The following is a 21,706-nucleotide window of genomic DNA, read 5'->3' as shown; positions in this document are numbered from 1 at the left end:
TATGGGTCATGTACAGTACCCTGTAACAGTAAGTCAACTGAGTATATTTAATGAATCTAAGCAGATCTTAAGGTGAAATATAAGATATTACAATAGACGGTGGTGGTGTTGATAGCTGTAAACCCTGAACTATATTTTCAAAAAAAACGCGAAAGCCCCTAAACTTAGATTTTGTGTAGTTTGTAATCCGCGGAGAAATGTTACAACTTGTTTTATTTGCCTACATGTTTGTATATAACCTTGCTTATTCGGAAGTCTAAGAATGTAAGTAAACATATGAAGTTGACATTAATAGCCAAGTAAATACTTTGACACGTTTAGGAGCCACGATGGGTGCTATCAGAGTTTTAGTCAGTAGACAAACGCCTTTAATTTATGGCATTCAGCTAAATCGATATAGATTGAACCTATGTTAGCATACTAGGTGTTCCTCTTTAACTTCAAAACGTCAAAGTCGGTCAGTTAAGTAACAATCAGATGGATTACTATATTTGTATTTCTCATAACTTGTAGTTGATATGCTGTAAAGGGGTAATGTTGGATTTGTTTTTATATAGTTTTGAATTCATTATTTTTAGTTATCAGGCCTTAAACATCCCGTCATACTGATATATATTGATAATTGATTTTGGCGTGTCGATCTATTGTCATATCTCAAATTGAGAAATGACGGCATATCTTTTCATAAATGCTGAGATTGAGGAACAAATCTCATTTGCAGCAGCCACCCGTTGAGATACTACCGCTAGAGAGTTATTGAGTCCTTTTACTGACCAGACAGTATTACATTAGATCCCCCCTCTCTGGTCACGGCTCATTTTTCTTTTGCCCTTACACAGGATTTTCTGGCCTATTCTTTACACATTCTCCTCTCTCCTCATACACTTGACAACACTGAAATTACCAAACAATTCTTCTTCCCCCAAGAGGTTAACCACTGCACTGTAATTGTTCAGCGGCTAATTTCCTCTTGGTAAGTGTAGAAGAGACTTTAGGTATGGTAAGCAGCTCTTCTTGGAGAAGGACACTCCAAAATCAAACCATTGATCTCTAGTCTTGGGTAGTGCCATAGCCTTTCTACCATGGTCTTCCACCATCCTTGGGTTAGAGATCTCATGCTTAAGGGTACACTCGTGCACACTATTCTATGTTATTTCTCTTCCTCTTGTTATTTTGAAGTTTTTCTCTTGTTATTTTCAAGTTTTTTTTATGTAATTTATATGTGAAAGATTTATTTTAATGTTATTATTGTCCTTAAACTTCTCTTGTAGTTTTTCCTTATTTCCTTTCCTCACTGGGCTGTTTTCCCTGTTGGATCCATTGGACTTATGGCATCCTGCGTTTCCAAATAGAGTTGTAGCTTAGAAAGTAATAATAATAATAATAATAATAATATGAATTTACATCATCAATTTGAGGAGATAACTTATGCTAATACAAAGTGCACCGAATGTTTGTTTGCTTCAATTTTTTTTTTTTTTTTTTGTTAATCATCTATGGATAGCTCCCATTAAAAGGAAAATCGATGGAGAAATCTTACTTTCACATTGATTATAATAATGAGGTCCTTAAAAAAAATGACGCTCAACATGCAGGTAGCAAACGTAATTTTTAAATCGAGTAAAATGAAATATAGTTAAGATTGGGGATTTTGCTGAGCTTTGTGAGTACTGGCTGTTTGATTGTAGTTATATGACGCCACAGCTACTTGCTTTTAAGAGGAAATAGAAAAAATGTCGTTATTTGTTAGCTTCTTCACGAGAGATTGGGTTTAAGGAAAAATTGTCATGTTGTTTCATTGAAAGGTCAAGAGGAGCTTGACCTTTTTGTTTCTTTTCCTTGTTTTTGTGTCTCGTATGACCTATCTTTGTTGTACAGTTTTATTCTCTTGTGATTTTATTGTCCTCGTATACAAAAGTCACTTGCATATTGTTTCGGAGACTACAGCTACAGTTATTGTTTTTACCTCTGCCAACAAAATTATATTGTAGTTACTGTATATCACATTTGTGTCTGTTTGTTTGACTGTCCGCTCCTGTGTCAACAAGGGCTATGGAGAAAGTATTATTTCCTTCCACTAAAAATTTTGTTTGGGAAAGAGTTGAATAGATTTTATATCAAATTCAAACAATTCTTATTCAGACGATAATCCAAGCGTAATTTCGTAGTGTTGTTGATACATTGCAATGAAACATTAAATTGCATCAAGTTAGTAGCTAACGGTATGGTCATTAGATTATGAGATGAGCCATGTTCATTATTTTCCTACTTTTTTTTATACATCTCGTAATGAAGTTTTTTGTGTTGAGTTTATTTTATGCATCGCTAGTTTTCACAAGAGAAAATCCAAAACTCACGAGGGTATTGAAAAACAATAGTTGTTTGTGCAATGAAGATGTTATTGAGAGAGAGAGAGAGAGAGAGAGAGAGAGAGAGAGAGAGAGAGAGAGAGAGAGAGAGAGAGAGAGAGATAATTAAATGCATGACATTATTCGGAAAATACCGATTAAAAGTTATGCCATAGACATTGAATATTCTTTCTCAGGAGCGATGAACCCTTTGACTTCCTAACTCCTGTATGTTATTTTGGTGTAGGAAAATATATTTAGTTTTACAATCGTTTCAATTTTTGTTCCAAATCCTTGTACAATTACTTCTATTTTCGGATGCGTATTCCAAAGGCCCAATCAAGAAAAATTGTCAGCAAGCGTATATTTTTCTTTAAGTACATCAATTCTTTTTTCTAATGGAAACTCTTCTTTTTATGATGCAAGGATGTTGATACCCTTCGAAAATTGAGGATTCTTACTAATTGGATGTGTTTACTTGTTTCTATCCTGAGGGTTACAAGGGACAGGTTTTCCTATGCGAAATAAGTGTGGCAGTTTTTACATGTAGAGTTTTTCGAGTATTATTTTTCTTTCATTTAGAATAACTGAAAGTTCTTGTTTTGTTAATTTAGATGTATGTTTCTGCTTTTAAAATTTGAATAACAGTGTGAATAAATCAGCAGAATATGACTCCCGAAGTGCATAAGTATTCAATGAATGATTAAATGGCATTGTAAAAGATGATATAAAAAGATGAAGTAATTTTAAATAATAATCTGCGAATTTCTCCTTAAATTAACAAATCAAGAATTTTGAGGATGTAGAGTTTATCTGGAACGTTAATCGTCATTTGAACAAATGGTATTTTTTACTAAAATGTAGAATTATTCGTATATTAGAAAGAAAACCCTGGATGGTTTCAAACTATGTCCGGGAAGATGTTTTAAATATATGATATATAATTTGCTCATCATAAAAAACAATATGTAATTCAAGTTAAAGGGATGCAAATCTAAATAAACGCACTTGTGACAGCATTTTCAACGTGTATTGAATCAATTTTACCATTAAACGCATAACAAAATTATCATTGTGTTGATGTAACAGGTACATTGCTTTGAATGATAAGAAAAATAGTCAGTGATATATTAGGATAATAAGTAAATAAAAATAATAAACAATGTTTACCAATAAACGTAAGAATATGGCTTAAAATCATAAAAAAAGGTTAGATCAAAGTGAAAGACAGTCTTTAAAGGTTTAAAAGCCGCTCATGAATGGCAGAGGCAAGGGACAAGGACATTGCCCTATCAAGCAGGGCAATGCCCTAGAGACTGACTATATACTGTATACATATGATCAGCGCCCAAATGCCCTCTCCACGCAAGCTAGGGCCAAGGAGGGCCAGACAATAGTTGCTGATGACTCGGCAGATAACCCTATAGGCTCCCCCAAAGCCCCATCCTTAGCTCACAGGGATGGTGAGGTTGCAGCGACCAAAGGAACCAACGAGTTTGAGCGGGACTTGTATCCCTGTCTGGGACGTTTCCACATCGGCCACCACAACCCTTCGTAGAATGAAGGTGTCATGATAGTTTCGAATCGCACATACAAAGGGAAAAACAAATATAAAGCATTGTACATCAAGTACAAAATATGCCCACCTTCCAAAAGTAAATGAATTTATCCACTGTCGAAATTGCAATTGCGTTTTTCCTCCAAAAACTGATGAATTAAACGTTCCTCTTTGAAATGTTTCAGAGATGTCACCGTGTGCTTTAATGCTTATGTGAAGGAGTTGTGATCGCACGAAGAATCTTCAATGGGAATATACTGTAGGGTTGCTCAACATTACTTTTCGCTAATGGCCACTGGTTGAAATGTAAGTGACATCATTAGAAACATTTTAGGTTACTTAACTCCGACTAGCTACCGTGGGATTTTAGATTGTGATACAGGTTATATGTCACGATTTTTTTCCTTGGACCGAGTTTCCTTGCTTGGCGTTACATAAAAGTATGCTTACTTTTTATTTCTCATTATTATTTAGCTTTAATTTTTGAGTCACTTATATAGTAGATTCATTTACAAGTTAGATATTCATTTATTTTTATTTACTTACATCTCTTAGTTAATCCTCATCACCCTTTACTTTCGTGCCAGACGCGCATCTTATTCTTCAAATCGTCTTTTGTAAGTTAATGGCGTTTCTGGTTGTTCCTTGATGAATGGATCTCATCTCCCTTAATATCCGGTCACGATGAACAGCATTGCCGGAAGTATAATTACTCGGTCTCTCCCCGTATTTCGGGTAAAGGGGGAGAGTGAGTAGTCATACCCTGGTGAGAGGTGGTACTCCGTGAGGTACACTTGGAAACTACAACTTCTGTGCTCTAGTTAGGAAAGGAAGAGAGGATGAGAAGGGTTAAATCTGTATGTATGTGTGTGTGTGTGCTGCATATCTATCTGAATATTTAGCTGTCATTTTTGACGGGTCGGGTTCACTAGTTAGAAATAATGATAATAGTTTTTATGATTTACTTATACCATTGCGAGCTATCCAAATACTTGACTAAAATTTAAAAGTTCAGAATCATTAAATTCTTGATTTAACGATATATTTTGGTTTATTCATTGTTATTGGTAAAAACTAAAACAAGAATTGTTTTTCAATTTCTGACTAGGATTTTCCCTTCCAATTCTTTTTCTTTACTTTTGTAGAAGGAAATAGATTTTCCTGTCGATACTGAGTCTAGTTTTGTGTATTTTGTGTGTGTGGACTGGTTGCTTTGATTCCGTTTTTCGATTGGAAATGCTGTGGAGACTTAAAATATGGGAGCCAGTTAAAATGTTTGATGTGATTACTTTGCTGATCAGCGTAACTAGTCCTGAGACTGAAGTTGTTATTTTTGTTGCTGTGTTATTACCATAAATTTAGATTTAGCTATAGATGGAGTAGAATCCTTAGTTTTAGCGCAATTTTGATAGGAATATTTGTTTCAATACCGTCAGCAAGTTTCTATGATTGTTAAATATTCAATTGCCAGGCCATTAATTCTGGGCAAATCAATTGATGTGTATTTGCATATAGCTATTCATGTTTGTAAGAATTTGTGTCATGAAGTCACATGTCTGTGTGGAATCGCTGAAGTAATAAGAACCTCTAAGTCATTTTAAGTTCACCCATATTGTTCATGATTTCTGTCAGTATGTTTTATTTATTTTTATGAAATTATGCGTTGATCAGTGATTGTTGATGTCTGATGCTGTTCATATCGCAGCTCAGCATTTTCTGGAAGTTCTTGTGTTTAATGATGATAGAATAGTTTGTCGACACCTTTTCTAAAAGAAAAGTTTTCGTTGTTTTCTACCTCCTTTTATTCTCGGTTTCAAAATATCTGTATCATACGAAGTCTTGCTTATTTGTAGGAAGCTCCTTTTCATGGACGAAGCTGGCCCTCCCGGTCCTAGGGGCCTTGGGCGCTGATCTTTGTATAAATTGTCAGTTTTTGGAGCATTGTTCTACTAGGACATTGTCACCGTCTTACCTCTGCCATTCATGAGTGATCTTTAAACATTTGTCATCTAGAATCATAGTTGCTGGAGCTATAGCCAAACTGGTCACTCTCCGGGTGTCTTCGTCGTCATAACCACGTTTACGCAATACTTTTCAAACAATACTGTCACCGTAGATAGTGTTTATAAATAAAGAATAGCTCAAATGTTCCTGAATTATCAGAACATTAAGCTCCAAACATCTAACGCTAGCATTGAAGAAAGTTATAAATGAAAGCTATCTGCAGTACATATTAAATGAAATTATCCTTTCCATAACAATAAAAGTTTAGAATATATATACTAAGCCATTTATCGTTAACCCAGTTATCAATGTGTTTTGAAATAGTACACAGAAATAAAACTGGATTAAGCAGTCGTTTGGGAAGCCTTCTTCCAACCATATTGTTTACGTAATGGTATTATCAGATTTTTACTTTTATCGCACCACTGGCAACTGCTCACCATTTAGATTTGTACAACCCCTTATACCAAATACTGCTAATAATGATTTTCTGTTCGTTTTTTTTTCTTTCAGACCCCCTTGTCATTATCATTCGTCTTCCATTCACATTTATTTATTGAAAATTATTTTTCTTCCTCTAAGATGGAAGGACATTGGTTAATTGTTCTTAATTAATCGTTATATCCTTCAGTTGAAAAATGCCCAAGTTAATTTAAGAGGTGTTGCGTTTTTAACATTGAATTTGGCTGTAAGAATATTAGTTATTAAGATTTATTCCTCAAGACAAGATGAATTTGTGTGTTTTTAGGGAAGATACAGTATGTGTGTTACCAGCACACTACGTTTCCCATATCTCAGTTTTCCTCTGAATTTCATTTATTTTCCATATTATTTACCCTGAGGTTCCGCTCCATATTATGGAATTTTTATTAATATTGTATGATTTTAGTTTTATTGTTATTGAATTTAAATAATTATTATTATTATCGTCATTATTATTATTATTATTATTATTATTATTATTATTATTATTATTATTATTTATTTTTATTATTATTAGTATTATCCGACACTGAGCGGTTGGAAAGAAACCTCAGTACTGCAAAGTATTCTAGAAGTTTTATTCCAGCTGTGACCAAGTTGTGGAAAGATCTCCGTAATCGGGTACTGTAGTTGAATCAGTAGAACTTCAAAAGTTCAAAGTTGCAGCAAATGCTTTTATGTTGAACAGGCTGACATAAATCTTTAAATAGTTATATATGAATTATCTGTTTTGATGTTAACGTTATTTTAAGATATTTTGTTTTAATTTTTCATTGCTTCTTATATAGTTTATTTATTTCCTTCCTTCCTTTCCTCACTGGGCTATTTTTCCCTGTTGGAGCCCTTGGGCTTATAGTATCTTGCTTTTCCAACTAAGGTTGTAGCTTGGCATGTAATAATAATAATAATAATAATAATAGTAATGATAAGTGAAGAATTACGACAACGCCAAACATTAGGCCGAATGTAATATTCTAAAACCGCTCTAAAATAAAACTTTTTGTTAAACCATAAAGAAAAGCTGCAAAAGATCTTTGAGTTCATGTTAGTGTACTTGTTTGACTGTCCAAATTTCCAATTAGCTTATATGGGCTCCACGAAAAACATGCATTTTTACTTGCTACCTAGATCACAAGGGAATAAGCATCAGAACTGGCAAAGCCTTGTCCAACACTCTACAGTCCAGTATACGAAACCACAGTGATAATGATTCCAGGTGTTCATTCTCACTTGATAGCTTTTTTATATAATAAAAAAAAACAGCTTATCCAAGAAATTTCTATTTCCCATTGAAAATTGCCTGAATATATCTTTTCAAATTCTAAATTTTACTTGTTTACAAGATTTAGGTAATACAGCTTGCTCTATATTGTTTAATTTTCTTTACCCAGGAACATGATTATGAACAGAGATGTTTGAAACGTTGTTGTTTAATGGTGATGGATATGAATATAAGAATGTGTGGCGTTGTCGTAATCGTCCAGTATTATTATTATTATTATTATTATTATTATTATTATTATTATTATTATTATATGATGTTAGTTTTATTGTTGTTAATTTAAAGTAAAATTTATTATTATTATTATTATTATTATTATTATTTAAACCAGGCATACACTATTTTTTTTTATTAGTAATGGAAAGGACAATATAGTTGGATAAATATTTTTATTCATAAGAATATATGTGAGGCTCAGGCCTAACGCCGTTTTCATTTGTATGAAAATTTATATCTACGCTTAATTTCATACAAGTTCACGATCCCGCACACACTTATTTGTAAACTGTTCAATTAAATGTTTACTACAATGTACCTTCACTGCATTGTTTCACCTTCACTAAAGGTCATCAGCATTTGATCGTCTTCTCTCACATGAAAACATTTTAACGTTATTTTATGTCAATTTGATTTACGGTCGTTTACGGCTTATTTAATGTGATTTCACCTACGGTGTTTGTTTAATTTGTGTTGAGAGAGAAGGCTGGAGAAATGAGGTTATTTGGAACCGTAAGGGAAAGCGAATAACTGGGATCAAGAGAAACACAGAAATGGGAGTTTCAGATATTTTCAGCCTGAGGAAACTAAGAAAAGGTGAAAATGAAAGGAAGGAAGGAAAGAAAGCGGATAAAATGAAAGGCAGTACAATGTATAAAGTCAATAGATGTGACCAAATATTATACAGGGGAGGGATAGGCAGAACAAATTTGATTAGCCTAGAATTAAGAGGGACAAGATATACAAGGTGAAAGGGTGACTAGGATATGATAAAGAAAAACAATAGCAAGGAAAAGAAGTTGGATAATGTGTAATGGTGAATCTTAAAAAAGCAAGAGGAACTGTTTAAATTACGAGGATGAGAGTGTATATGTTATAAATAGGAAAAACATAGTAACCATAAAAGAGGGAGAGAGAAAAGAATAGGGCAATAAGTGGAGTAGCGAAAAGGATATATCAAGTAAAAGATTGGGAGATGTATTATAGAAAATAGAAGGCCATAGAGTTATGAAAAAATGGGACAAAGAGAGAAATAATAGAGGGATGACGCAAAGGAGTGGAAATATGAAAGGTACTTGAGTGAAGATTTGTCTGGAAACAACTAAAACAAGAATTGTTATTTCATTTCTGACTAGGAGTTGCTCCTCCAATAATTTTTCTTTACTTTCGGCCCCCTTTTCTATTTAAATCAAATTTCTAACCATTGCTCAATATTTTCTGTTAGCTCTCCTTTTCAGTTAACTTTAAATCTTAGCTTAGGGGTATCCTATTGGAAACGTCCCTATTTGACGATATGCTCGATTGGAGCTCGAGACCCACTCAAACTTAATATTTTTTTTTGTAGTGTCTGCAACCTCACTTTTCTTGTGATCTAAGGATGGGAGGTTTGGGAGGCCTTATAGCTCTACAGTACCGACTGAGTCATCAAAACCATTGCCTGATACTCCCTGGGTGGAGAGAGGGCTTGGGTACTGATCATATGTATATATGGTCAGTCTGAAGGGCATTGTCACTGACTTTTATCTCTGCCATTCATGAGTGACAGTTAAACCTAATGCTGGGAGGCTCTATTCATTTCCCTTTTTTATAGTGATATTATTTCATTCACTCATGAAATATGTGTTGTTTTGGAAATGGGAGTAGTTTAATAACCTTTTAGCTCGGATTTTATTGGTTAAGATTGTTTTGAAATTATATGTTAGTAACTAGGACCCCATTTTGTTAAATATATCGGAGTAGTGAATGATTTTCTCTACTTGAATAAATCGTTAGAAATTATTGTTATCATTGTATTTATTATAACTCATTATTTTCATTGTTGTTGTTGGTCATGGATTTGTTGATGTTATCTTGGTAGTAAATACTATGTTTATTAATTATATCAATTTAGTTATGATAATTGTCGTCGACAGTCTTATTGAGATTAAAAAGATTATTATGTAAGAATGATCCTCATTTTCAACGGGAAGAAATTTACCTGTCCTTCTATTCTTCTTCCTTTAATTTTAAATCTTCACCGTTCTTCTTTCCTCACTTTGAAAGTCCCAAACAAGTTTGGAAACAAATGACAAAGTTCACATGTTTACACCGAGGTTCGTCTCGTTCCAATATGGTTTCCTTCCCTCAGACACCAGCTTTCAGAACATCCTACAGTCAACTTTGCTAATTAACTAAGATTTAAGGCTTTGTCTGCGTTGGCAGTCTTCATTAGATCTTCAGAGGAAAATACTGTTGTGAAAAAATATTGTTTGGCTTTCGTATGCAGACCCTTGATGTGATGTGGAGGGCATCTACTCTTGTTTGAATCTCTTTTGAAATCTTCATCTCTCTCTCTCTCTCTCTCTCTCTCTCTCTCTCTCTCTCTCTCTCTCTCTCTCTCTCTCTCGACTCCTGCTTTATTTTCATCTGCCTGTCAAGAAAGCACGCCCACATTCCTCTCCCCAGCGCAGTTCGTCAGTCAACAATGTCACCTGTAGATATCGAGCGAAAATGGTAGGCTGCGAGATGACTGGCACGACAGGATGATAATGATGATGAGGTTTGTCTGAGACTCAGAGTGAGAGAGGAGAAAGCTAGTAAAAGAAGGGAATGGTGACCGTTTGTGTGTACACGAATGAGAAGTCGTTTAAGGGACGTTTCCTTTATACTCATGTACAGTAAGTCTCCATATTGGGTGCTATTCATGCACATGGATCGTTAGGAAGGTAGCCGTTGATAAATAGAATGTTGGCGAAACGGGAAGATAATAAATTGTTTAAGATAGTAATACAATAAAGGGGAAAGAAAAATGAAATATGAATTATGGAATTTTGGGTTAGAATTTTCGAGCACATATATCCAATTTAGGTCTCGCCTAACGCTTTTTATTGTGCATACATTATTTTACCTCTATTTTCTAGGGGTAAACGGTGTTTTTATTTTGGCTAATTCTATTTTGTATTAATTAAGCTCTTCGTCGTGAGTTTTCTTTCTAAAATAATTTTTGATCTACTATTCAAGACGCAGGATGCACTAATTTGTTTTTCTGTACATTTAGTTTTAAGTTCACTGTAGTCTAGAGCAATTTGAATAGATGTAAAAAGCTTAAATTTTCTTTAACTCTTCAAAGAAATTACTTGCATCCTGAACCCATGCAGAAGAGGTTAGTTCCAGATCAGGGGAAGATCTTGAGATAGACATCAAGGGAATAGGGTGAAAGGAAGGATATCCTTGTTTACATTTTGCTCCCAAATGTTTTCTGAGTGAGATTTTAATCATTTTAGGTCGTCTCCTGAATTCACCACTCCGATACCTTCAGATGGCCAATTACAATTTGTTTTTAGCACATATAGATCATTATTTATCTAAGTACAACACGTGCGCACACACAAACACACACACACACACACACACACACACACACACACACACACACACATATATATATATATATATATATATATATATATATATATATATATATATATATATATATATATATATATATATATATATATATGTATATATATATATGTATATATATATATATATGTATATATATATATATATATATATATATATATATATATATATATATATATATATATATATATATATATAGTGTGTATATAATAATGATAGTAAAAATAATAAAAATAATAGGAATAATACCTCCTTATCAGCAATCATTCTATTACAACTCCCCCCCCCCATACAGCTGTGGAATTCCGCAGATGATAGGTGTCTTAAACTATAGTTGTTTGAAAATCATCTATAAAGTGCAACTGAGAACTAGCAATATTATATCACCAGCTCTCTCTCTCTCTCTCTCTCTCTCTCTCTCTCTCTCTCTCTCTCTCTCTCTCTCTCTCTCTCTCTCTCTCTTAAAAGTAATAGTTGAAGGAATTTAATGTTTCTTATTTTTTCATGGACTTACATAATTTTGATATACATGAAGTATGTTATTTCCAGTCATTGTATGAAATTTCATATGTTTTTATAACCTTTTCTTTGTTTACGAATATATTACAATTTTTTTTTCAAAGAAAACTTTTTAAAGATATTACATGATAACATCAACTATGTTCAGCTCTGCTCAACATTCATTTTTCATATTGGGTGTAGTTGAATGTATTTCATGTTATATTATTGTGATATCTTTTAAGAGCGCTTTTAAATGAAATGCAAATTTTTTCGTCAACAAGTAAGAAAGTTTTAAGAAAATTATTCCTTTAACACAACTAAATAACCAAACCTCAGGGTTTCAAATTCTCAATGAAAGGAGAAGAGGTGTGGAGGGTGTAGGTGAAAGGGGTTGTTCTTTCTGGAGGGAGGAAGAGAAAGGAAACTTAGGCATGGGTATTGATTTTTGTTGAAGGCAAAAGACATACTCTACACTGAAATGAACAATAAAAATGTTTGAAAAACAGAAATGAAAACATAAATGAAAAGGAAATAGAATAGAGGAAAGAATGGGAGAAACCTTCTAGGCTTTTGAATTGAATTGAATATAGGATTTAGGCATTAAGCCAAGCACTGGGGCATCAAAGGCCATTCAGCGCTATATAACGAAAATCATTCAATCATATCTGTATACTCACACCATTTAGTATCATTTTAACCTTTAATACAAATCACAACACTTTCATACAATAAAATCTAGATGTGAAATAAATAGGGATTAAAAGGGTAAAATAAATAGATAAATTAATAAAATCAATTATAGCTCGTAATATAACCCAATACTTTGTATAAATTTTCTCAAGTTCAGGGTATTACAGTTTTCCCCCAGTATATCTCTTAAAGGTTTGTCCTGGAGTAAATATGTCCTCCTCTGAAGATTAAAAACAGGACAATCGACTAAAATATGTTAACATCCATTGTCACTTGACAGGTATTACAAAGAGGGGCCTGTCTCCCTTCCCCACTCTTCATTAAATAATTGTGCGTTGCATGTGTATGGCCAATACGCAGCCTAGTTAAAATAATGGTATCCCTCCTACTTGTAGAATTACAAGATGACCATTTATCCACTAATGAGTGGATTTGTTTCAATTTTGTATTGGTGGTCAGTTCAGACCATCGAGCTTGCCACTTATTTTTACAGTAAAGATGAATCTCAATTTTAAGATCTTTGTAAGGAATACTCAAGGGGGATGGATTACTTAGCCCTGAAGCTTCCTTTGCTGCCTTATCTACTTGTTCATTTCCATCCACCCCAACATGGGCAGGGACCCAACAGAAGTGAACACTGATACTCTTCCTAGACTGCAGAAGTACTAACCAGTCCTTTACCTCTTGTACTAGATGATGGCCTGGCATAATTTGTTTTAATGAGAGTAAAACACTATTGGAATCCGTAAAAATTGTATAAAAACTATTTTTGTTGCCATTTTTAAAAATATGTTGGACTGCGAGAATTATTGCGTACAGCTCAGCAGTAAATATTGAACAAGAGGATGGGAGTTTCCTTCTAATAACAATATCCCCCACCACAGCTGCACTTCCAACTCCTGCAGCCGATTTGGAGCCATCTGTAAAAACATGTTTCCCATGATGTTGAGCAGCATGATTTAAAAACTCACTTTTCATTACCCTACTAGGTAAGGTATTTTTCCCTCCTGCCGTAAAACATACTTTAACAGGTGGATTACACCAAGGAGGAGACTTGGGATATCCTACCTTTGCTATCTGTGCTGTTAAAAGCCTACTTCTCTAGCATCATTTTTAAGCTTTGTAGGCTTTTGGGCTAACATTCCATTCGCTTAAAACATGTTTAGGAGGTGGGACTTTCCTTACAGCAGCAGTTCAGACGTAGGATGTATTTTTTTTTTTTCTTTTTTTTTTTGGCCCAGTGCTTCCCAGCAGCATGTAAGTTAATTTTCAGTGCATATCCTTTATAGGGGTATCAATATATATATATATACATATATATATATATATATATATATATATATATATATATATATATATATATATATATGTGTGTGTGTGTGTGTGTGTGTGTGTGTGTGTGTGTGTGCGCGCGCGCGTATAGATGGAGATATATGTGTGTATCTCCGTATATATCTGATCTATCTAGCCTTCATGGTAAAGAATTGTCAAAGATAAGAAAAGCATCTACATATATCAGCAGCAGCAACAAAAACAGGACGGACAGCTTGAATTGCCACAAATTCAAAAGCCATTATGATAATGGTCCAATTGCAAGTCCATTTCTGCACCCTTGTAATCTCAGTTTGTAACAATTCCTCATAAGTAGTCTGCACCTTTATTTGTAGGAAAGGGATAGAAAATCATGCACAGTTAATGAGTTCAGGTGCCTAGGTAAAGTTTCCTTCCATAAATTATGTGGTGGCCTCAGTGAGGTCTAACAGGTTGCAGTTTGTGGCAAACAAGATAAATTTTTTTTTTTCTGTGCAGGGGTCACTCTCATGAATCGGAAGTCTTTATTAGTTTTTGCCATTTGTTTCTTCCCATTTGCCATAGATGATGATTTCAGCTAAGGCATCCAGAGCTTTAAGGATGTCATTGTTTCTGGGTCTATTTATTATTTACTTATAGGTGTCTGGTATTGGTAGTCATTGTCACGGTCAGCTCATTCTGTAACGTTTTGGGCGTATATTTGAGTGGTTCTCTGGTTTGTAGCAGCCATAATTTTCTAATTTGATGATGTCATGGATGTTTTTGTTCAGCTGATGGGCTAGGTTCTGCCAAACTGATTTTGATTATAAGGGTTCCTTTATAATGTGGTTATCTTGTACATATTCATCCAATCTTGCCATTTCTGTTACTGTTTATTGTAAGTATCCCTCAAGGACCAAGAACTGTCCACCTCACTTTGTCTGTATTATCTCCATGATAGTAATTGTGAGAGTTTTTGATACATGGGAGGGGTATTTATCACTAAAATAGGGGTAATTACTCGAATGACTACTTGTTCATATAACTAGCAGTAAATAAAGATTTAAACTAAATATTTTCATCTTCACCAGCCAACCATAATGGAAGTTGGTCAAATAACTAGCTATTCAGATAATTATTAATTTCGTTAAAGGGAAAGCTCTAGTTAATTTAATCAACTAATATCTCTTTCGTAAAGAGGATGGAGTATTGTAGTGGAATGCTATTTAGGGGGCTTTTCATTTTTAAAACTAAACTATTTGGTTAGGAAGTAATCAAATTGGTATCTGGGAATTATTCCGAGCTTTGTTGAATTTATGTATTCTCAGGAAGAAATTTTCTTAACTTTTAAAAACTAGATATTTTTCACAGTTTTACCATTGTGCTTATTCAAATGTGATTGATTTCGTAATGAAGAAATAGAAGTTTCAACCGAAGAATGCTTACTTTGCTTACATATACGATGGAGGAAACTAATTGTATTCGTTAAATAGTTTAGCTCAAGCATACAAGAAGCCATCGCGCGAGTTCGCTCTTCAAGGTTCTAGCGACATGACGTTTCCAAATTATGCTCTATTTTAATGAGCATCCAAACTTCGTTCGTAGGTTGTAGATTGCATGTCCCCTTGTTATATCATTATAATTATATCATTATAATGAGAAAAGAAAATCACTCAAACCGAATCGAAGATACTATGTCGCGACCGGATAAAAGCAGTGCGTGATTTTAAAACGAAGTTGGTTTGCTTACCATAGATAAATCATTCCCTTCCAAATTAAGATATCTGCATTTCGTGAATTTATTGTTTGAATCTATTTTGTGGAGCATTTAGCTCTTTTTTTCTTAAATGTGCTGCTTGAAAATTCATCTGTCAGATACCCGATATTCCCTGTGCAGTAACCACATTCATGCTTCTGATGTATGATATCACCCCTTTAATTAGTGTTACTCCCGTTAACGATTCCATATAAACAAGGGTCATATCAATTTGATATGCCGTAGAAATCATTTTGATGCAAAAATATCCCCTTCATGAATTTTTTATTATCAATAATTTTGATTAGTTTTGCCAGGGATTTTGCCAACGTGTTCTCCCCACTTCCGCTGCTGGCACCAGTGCAACATTACCCACATTAATATAATCCAGGAAGTGCAAGAGTACATACGGCATACACGTAAATCATTCAGTGTGTGTGATTGGAGTGGGATTTGGTCATGTCTTTCTAGCGCGTTGTATTTGGTTATGATGCATCTCATGTTGTAGAAGTTACCTCCATAATGGGTTCGCCTACTATAGCAGCAGTAATAGTGTGGATGTGGCACCAAAATAGCTTTTTGATAAATCTATATATATGTATATATATATATATATATATATATATATATATATATATATATATATACATATATATATGTATATATATATATATATACATATATATATATATATATATATATATATATATATATATATATATATATATATATACATATATATATATATATATATATATATATATATATATATATATATATATATATATATATATATATATATATATATATATATATATATATATATATATATATATATATATATACAGTATATGTATATATATATATATATATATATATATATATATATATATATATATATATATACAGTATATGTATATATATGTATGTATGTATATAGGATGTTTGTATGTTTGTGTGTGTATATATATATATATATATATATATATATATATATATAGAGAGAGAGAGAGAGAGAGAGAGAGAGAGAGAGAGAGAGAGAGAGAGAGAGAGAGAGAGAGAGAGAGAGAGAGAGAGAGAGAGAGAGTATTTTGGGATCCCAGAATACTTTTTGATAACGATTGGATATGCGATCTTGTGATTATGATGTGCCCATCAGCTCAATGCTGAGATTAGATTCCTGTGGGAGGTAGTGTGTAATGTATGTACCAGTTAATCCCATTGTACCTTCCTTTACGAATAGATTGTTTTCCTTTGCTTATATTATTCCCATGTAAAGATTGAATTATATTTAACTGTGTTATTCATATATCTTAATGTGTCTTTGAGATCGATAAGTAAAGAAATTTTCCCTTTTGCAAGACAAAAAATTTTGTATTTTCAGGAATGCAATATTCATTTTTCGTTCGTGAAAAGCAAAACAGGCAGACGAATCTCGATGTTCATTAGGATATAAGCATGTTTGTTTCCCTGCATATATTTATGTTAATTTAAACATGTGAGCTTGTACATACGTGCTACTTAATTTCTGTGCTTCATTATGCGAGAGTGGTTGCTTTATCTCTTCATACGAATTACCTTACTTCATAAGTAATTCTTGTTTATGCATACACTCTCCCACTAATGGTTTCCGCTTCCATTAGAATAAATTCAAATGATGGCTGCATTGCCTTGGCACATTTTGGCATTTAGCAAATAGAATTTTCAACTTCAATTGCATATGAAATAAAGTGGTGTGTTCATCCCTACTCCTGTTAATGGAAATGTGCTTGTGGGACGTTTTAGGCTTGTTCATCCAGTCACGGATTTGGTTATTTTTCGGCTTTATCTATCTCCATAAGCAAACTCATTTGTTTAGACACAATTAACTGAAATATGAATACAATTTCATGGTAGTTAGAGTGCAATGTACTTTGAGGATGAATTTTTCGTCATAAAGAAAATGATAAAACACCTCTTCGCCATAACCCAGCGACGCTTGAAAGATATTTCTCCACCGAGCGAACACAAATAAATCTGAACGTTGATTTATGATGCTGTTCCAATTGCACTGTTAAAAATTTATACGGATTTACAAGCGTTTCATTTGCATAGTCTGCGATATTGTCATTTATTCGCTAGTGAAATTATGGGGAAATTGAAATTCATCCACATGTAAATGTGGTTTATCGAACGACTAAGTGGCAGAATTACAAATTAATAAATTCAAATAGATGGCTATCATTTTTATTCGAGTAATATGTCTTATGAGTTCGCTTTAACAAAAAGAAAAAAAAACTATCTCAAATGGCTGCCATAGTAACCTTTATCTCTCCTAAAAGAGGAAGTTGAACTAGAGTCGAAAGTCATTGTTTACAAACAAAATTAGGTGATTATCTTCGGTTTGTATTTCATGCCTGATGATTTTGTCCGTTTTATTTTGAGTTATATATGTAGGTATTCAGAAGTATAGTCTGTGTTGTAGTGTTTCTTTTCTTATCCTATTTATTCCAGTTCTGCAACGTTGAAGTTTAAAGTGGTTTTCTGTTTAATATTTTGAGTTGTGGTCTACTGTAAGGTATCCTTTAAATTATACTCTCAGTGCGTTTTTTTATTTAATTTCTATACATTCCGACTTATTTTAATTAACTTTGCGTTGGGCCAGGTTTTTCGCACATCTCATACATTAGTTTTGATTTTTCCTCATGTGCATGAAGAGGACTGTCAATATGTTTGGTATTGATATTTGCTGGCAATTTACTGTAAATTTAAGAATCTGATTAAGGTAAAGCAGGTATGTTTACGTTTATGATAAGTTATTTATTATTTTTTATGCACTGTCATTAAATTTATTAGCGTTATACAATTTCCAAGATTGAATTTTCTTCAAGATTTCCTTAGATACAAATGATTGATTTTTTTTTTTCATACAAAACTTTGGAAGCAAATGACATCTGAGCTATGAGGTTTTTTATTGATTCTCTACTCCGAAGAAGAAGTAGGCCTACCAAAATTATATGAATTTCCAATCTTTCAATATAATTATCAAAATATGTTTGCACTCTAAACACTTTAGAAGATAATGAATAGCATGTATGATGAGGCATTTTGTATGACTGTATGTAAGGTGATGAGTCGTAGGGAGAACTCGCCTTCCTTCATTTATATGTACAGTATGTCGTCGTGAAATGGAAAACTTTAATGCATGAGGGTCTGGTTTTACTGCCGCGTTAATGTCTTATATGACAACCCTCTGGACTATGTCCCTTATTCGCTGTGGGCTTCAGCTTTCACGGTCTCGGCTTGGTGGTTTTGAATTTTTTAATTATATTCTTTGATAACTATTGTTAAATAAGATGGAAGGGCGTTTCCTTGTATCTTTAGATTGATAATTTGAAATATGATGATACCTCCAAAATTACATCTCACAGCAATGTAAAATGTGTTAGGTAGGAGGAGAGTAGGTGAAGAGGGCAATTGATTTAATTTTAACGGAAATTCTTGAAGTTTTGTATTACAAGATTAATTGCAATACGTTCCAAGACCATAGAACATAGACATTATATAAATTTGCTACTTAGTAAACGTGCAACAAACGAACAATCCAAATATTCGTAGAGGCAATGCATTTTTTTTCGGTTTCATACTTACTGAAGGACTATTTCCAGTCGCTTATCATTGCCAAAGGTTTTCTATCGGGCGAATATTTCTTTATTCGTGGTCACTTGCATTGCACCCACTCCATCCCATCCCTCCCTCCAAGCCTAATGACGAGACGTTCCCATTTAAGTGAAAAGATGGTAAGAAAATTTTTCAGTTTTACAAGCCCCTTTTGATACAATTCCCCTTCGCAACAGAAAGAAAACGATTAGTGCCCATTATCATTATTATTGTCTTTTTAATGTTATCCCGCTCTGTGAAAGATGAAGTTAACAATGGCTTTATTTCTTTGTCTAGTGTTCTGAATATTATGGTTTTTAGTTTATTTTATGACTAAGGTGTAGCACATGGCACGTTTAACCTTTCGAGAGAAATAGGTGTATCGATATATGTATGTATATATATATATATATATATATATATATATATATATATATATGTATGTATGTATATTTATCTATGTATATATATACATATACGTGTGTGTAACTAGTATATTTAATTTATGTAAGAATGTGTTTGTATAATTATTGAAACATGAGGGCTGATCAAAACTTTAATGGGAAAAGTGAGAGCGAAAGACAGATTTTGAAGGCTTTTCTATGGAATTTAATATTCAAATCTAAACCATGGAAGTATCGCTATATATTTTATAAAAGATTATCGAAGACTCTTCAGAGAAGATTTTGACGGAATAGATACGAACCATGTAAATAAACACAAACACAAACACCAGCGCATGTATATATATATATATATATATATATATATATATATATATATATATATATATATATATATGTATATGTATATATATATATATATGTATGTATACATATATATACATATATATATATATATATATATATATATATATATATATATATATATATATATATATATATATATATATATGTATGTATGTGTGTATATATACATTATATATATATATATATATATATATATATATATATATATATATATATATATATATATATATATCCATCCTTTTCGGAGGGGATACCTTAACGTGGTGAAGGGGTTTGCACATCACAATGATCAACTACAGCCATACTGGTTAGGGCCACCCATACTAGGTTGGTTTGCTGTGAGTGATCAAACCAAAATCTCCCACCATCACCAATCCAGTTACTAGCGGGGTGATAAAATTTGGCCAAAACTCCGCCATGTATATCACAACCCCGTCTTGGCCCCCTAGTCCCCAGTGACAGTGGAACAACTGTCAAAGGTGGCGGGCAGCTTCATTCCACTTGAAGGGGTGCTAAAAGTCTCTGGAATAGAACAAGCCACCTTTGGAAACTAAACCTTGAAACATACAACGTCAGGACCCTGTCTAGGAAAGAAGATCTTGCTGTCTTACTAGAAGTCTGGAAGGATTGAGTGAAATTAGAAGAATTGAGTAATCATATATAGAATTAAAAGAGGGCGGTATATTTTGCTTCTGAGAACATGAATTGAACAAAGAAAATAGAGTGGGGTTTCCTAATAATAAAGATCTTGCCGGTAACATTGAAGAATTTTGTAGTACTAGTGATAGAATTGCAGGATTAATTATCAAACTAAATAAGAAGTATAAACTGAAGATCATTCAAACGTATGCACTAACAACATCCTACACAGAGGAAGAATAGAAGCTTTTTATGAATATCTGAAGATATTTAGAAAAAAATATAAGACTCAAATACTTTGTTTTGGGCGATTTCAATGCTAAAGTAGGTCAAAAGAAGAGAGGAGAATCATCATTAGTATTCTCAGCGAAAAAGTGAAATTAGTTAAAGATGTAAGTCGAGTGATCATAGAAGGGTAAGAAGCAAAATTTGTTTAAATCCAAGAGGAGACAAAAATTAAATTTAAGAAAGAAAATAAACACTCCTGTAATGAGAGGAAAATCTAATAATTTTAGTTTAGCAATGCACGATAGGTACTCCCAGCTACACGATGAAATGGAAGCAAGTAAAAAAGAAATGAATAATAATCTAATGAAATTTTAACTGGAATCAGCACAAGAGTTTGGTGGAAAAGTTACCGATGTAGTAATGCCCCTGACTAGTGAACGCCGGACTTAGGGATCAAGTCCCGCTCAAACTCGTCAGTTTCTTTGGTCGCTGCAATCTTACCATCCTTGTTAGCTAAGGATGGAGGGTTTTGGGGGAGCCTTGGTCCTAGCTTGGGTGGAGAGGGGGCTTGGGCGCAGATCATATGTAATATGGTCAGTCTCTAGGGCATTGTCCTGCTAGCCAGAGCAATGTCACTGTCCCTTGCCTCTGCCATTCATGAGCGGCCTTTTAACCTTTAAACCTTTAAAAAAAAAAAAAAAAAAAACCTAATAAAGAGAAGATTGAAAATGAGGATAAAATCCAAGAGAGATGAAATAGAATTAGCAAAACTATCCAAAACCATAAACGAACCAAAACCCCAAGATATTCGTAGATACAGTCAGACCAAAATTGAGGAAACACTAAAGAAAGGAAGAAGCATCAAATTGATAAAAAGAAGACTTGGAACGGGGTGCCAAA

General features: G+C 33.3%; 2 protein-coding genes across 4 annotated transcripts in view; one reads left to right on the top strand and one right to left on the bottom strand.

Moving 5' to 3' along the window:
• Positions 1 to 21,706, bottom strand: part of LOC137632335 (leukocyte antigen CD37-like) — a 457,406-nt gene that overhangs the window by 67,081 nt on the left and 368,619 nt on the right. The gene's annotated exons all lie outside the window — the stretch shown is intronic.
• The window catches only part of LOC137632337 (pseudouridine-5'-phosphate glycosidase-like), a 350,199-nt gene that overhangs the window by 314,882 nt on the left and 13,611 nt on the right, over positions 1 to 21,706 (top strand). The window contains exon 11 of one of the 3 annotated variants that reach the window (XM_068364268.1): positions 9,237 to 9,408. The exons of 1 other annotated variant lie outside the window; for it this stretch is intronic. In XM_068364268.1, the coding sequence (XP_068220369.1) occupies positions 9,237 to 9,392 (156 nt within the window). In that variant the 3' untranslated portion in view covers positions 9,393 to 9,408. Of the gene's footprint in view, positions 1 to 9,236; positions 9,409 to 21,706 lie in introns of those variants that run through there. One more of the 3 variants, XM_068364269.1, reaches the window with a different exon arrangement.

This window comes from Palaemon carinicauda, chromosome 41, assembly GCF_036898095.1.
Source record: "Palaemon carinicauda isolate YSFRI2023 chromosome 41, ASM3689809v2, whole genome shotgun sequence".
NCBI lineage: Eukaryota > Metazoa > Arthropoda > Malacostraca > Decapoda > Palaemonidae > Palaemon > Palaemon carinicauda.
Note: the sequence above shows the minus strand (reverse complement) of the source record. Positions and strands in the feature narration are given on the sequence as shown.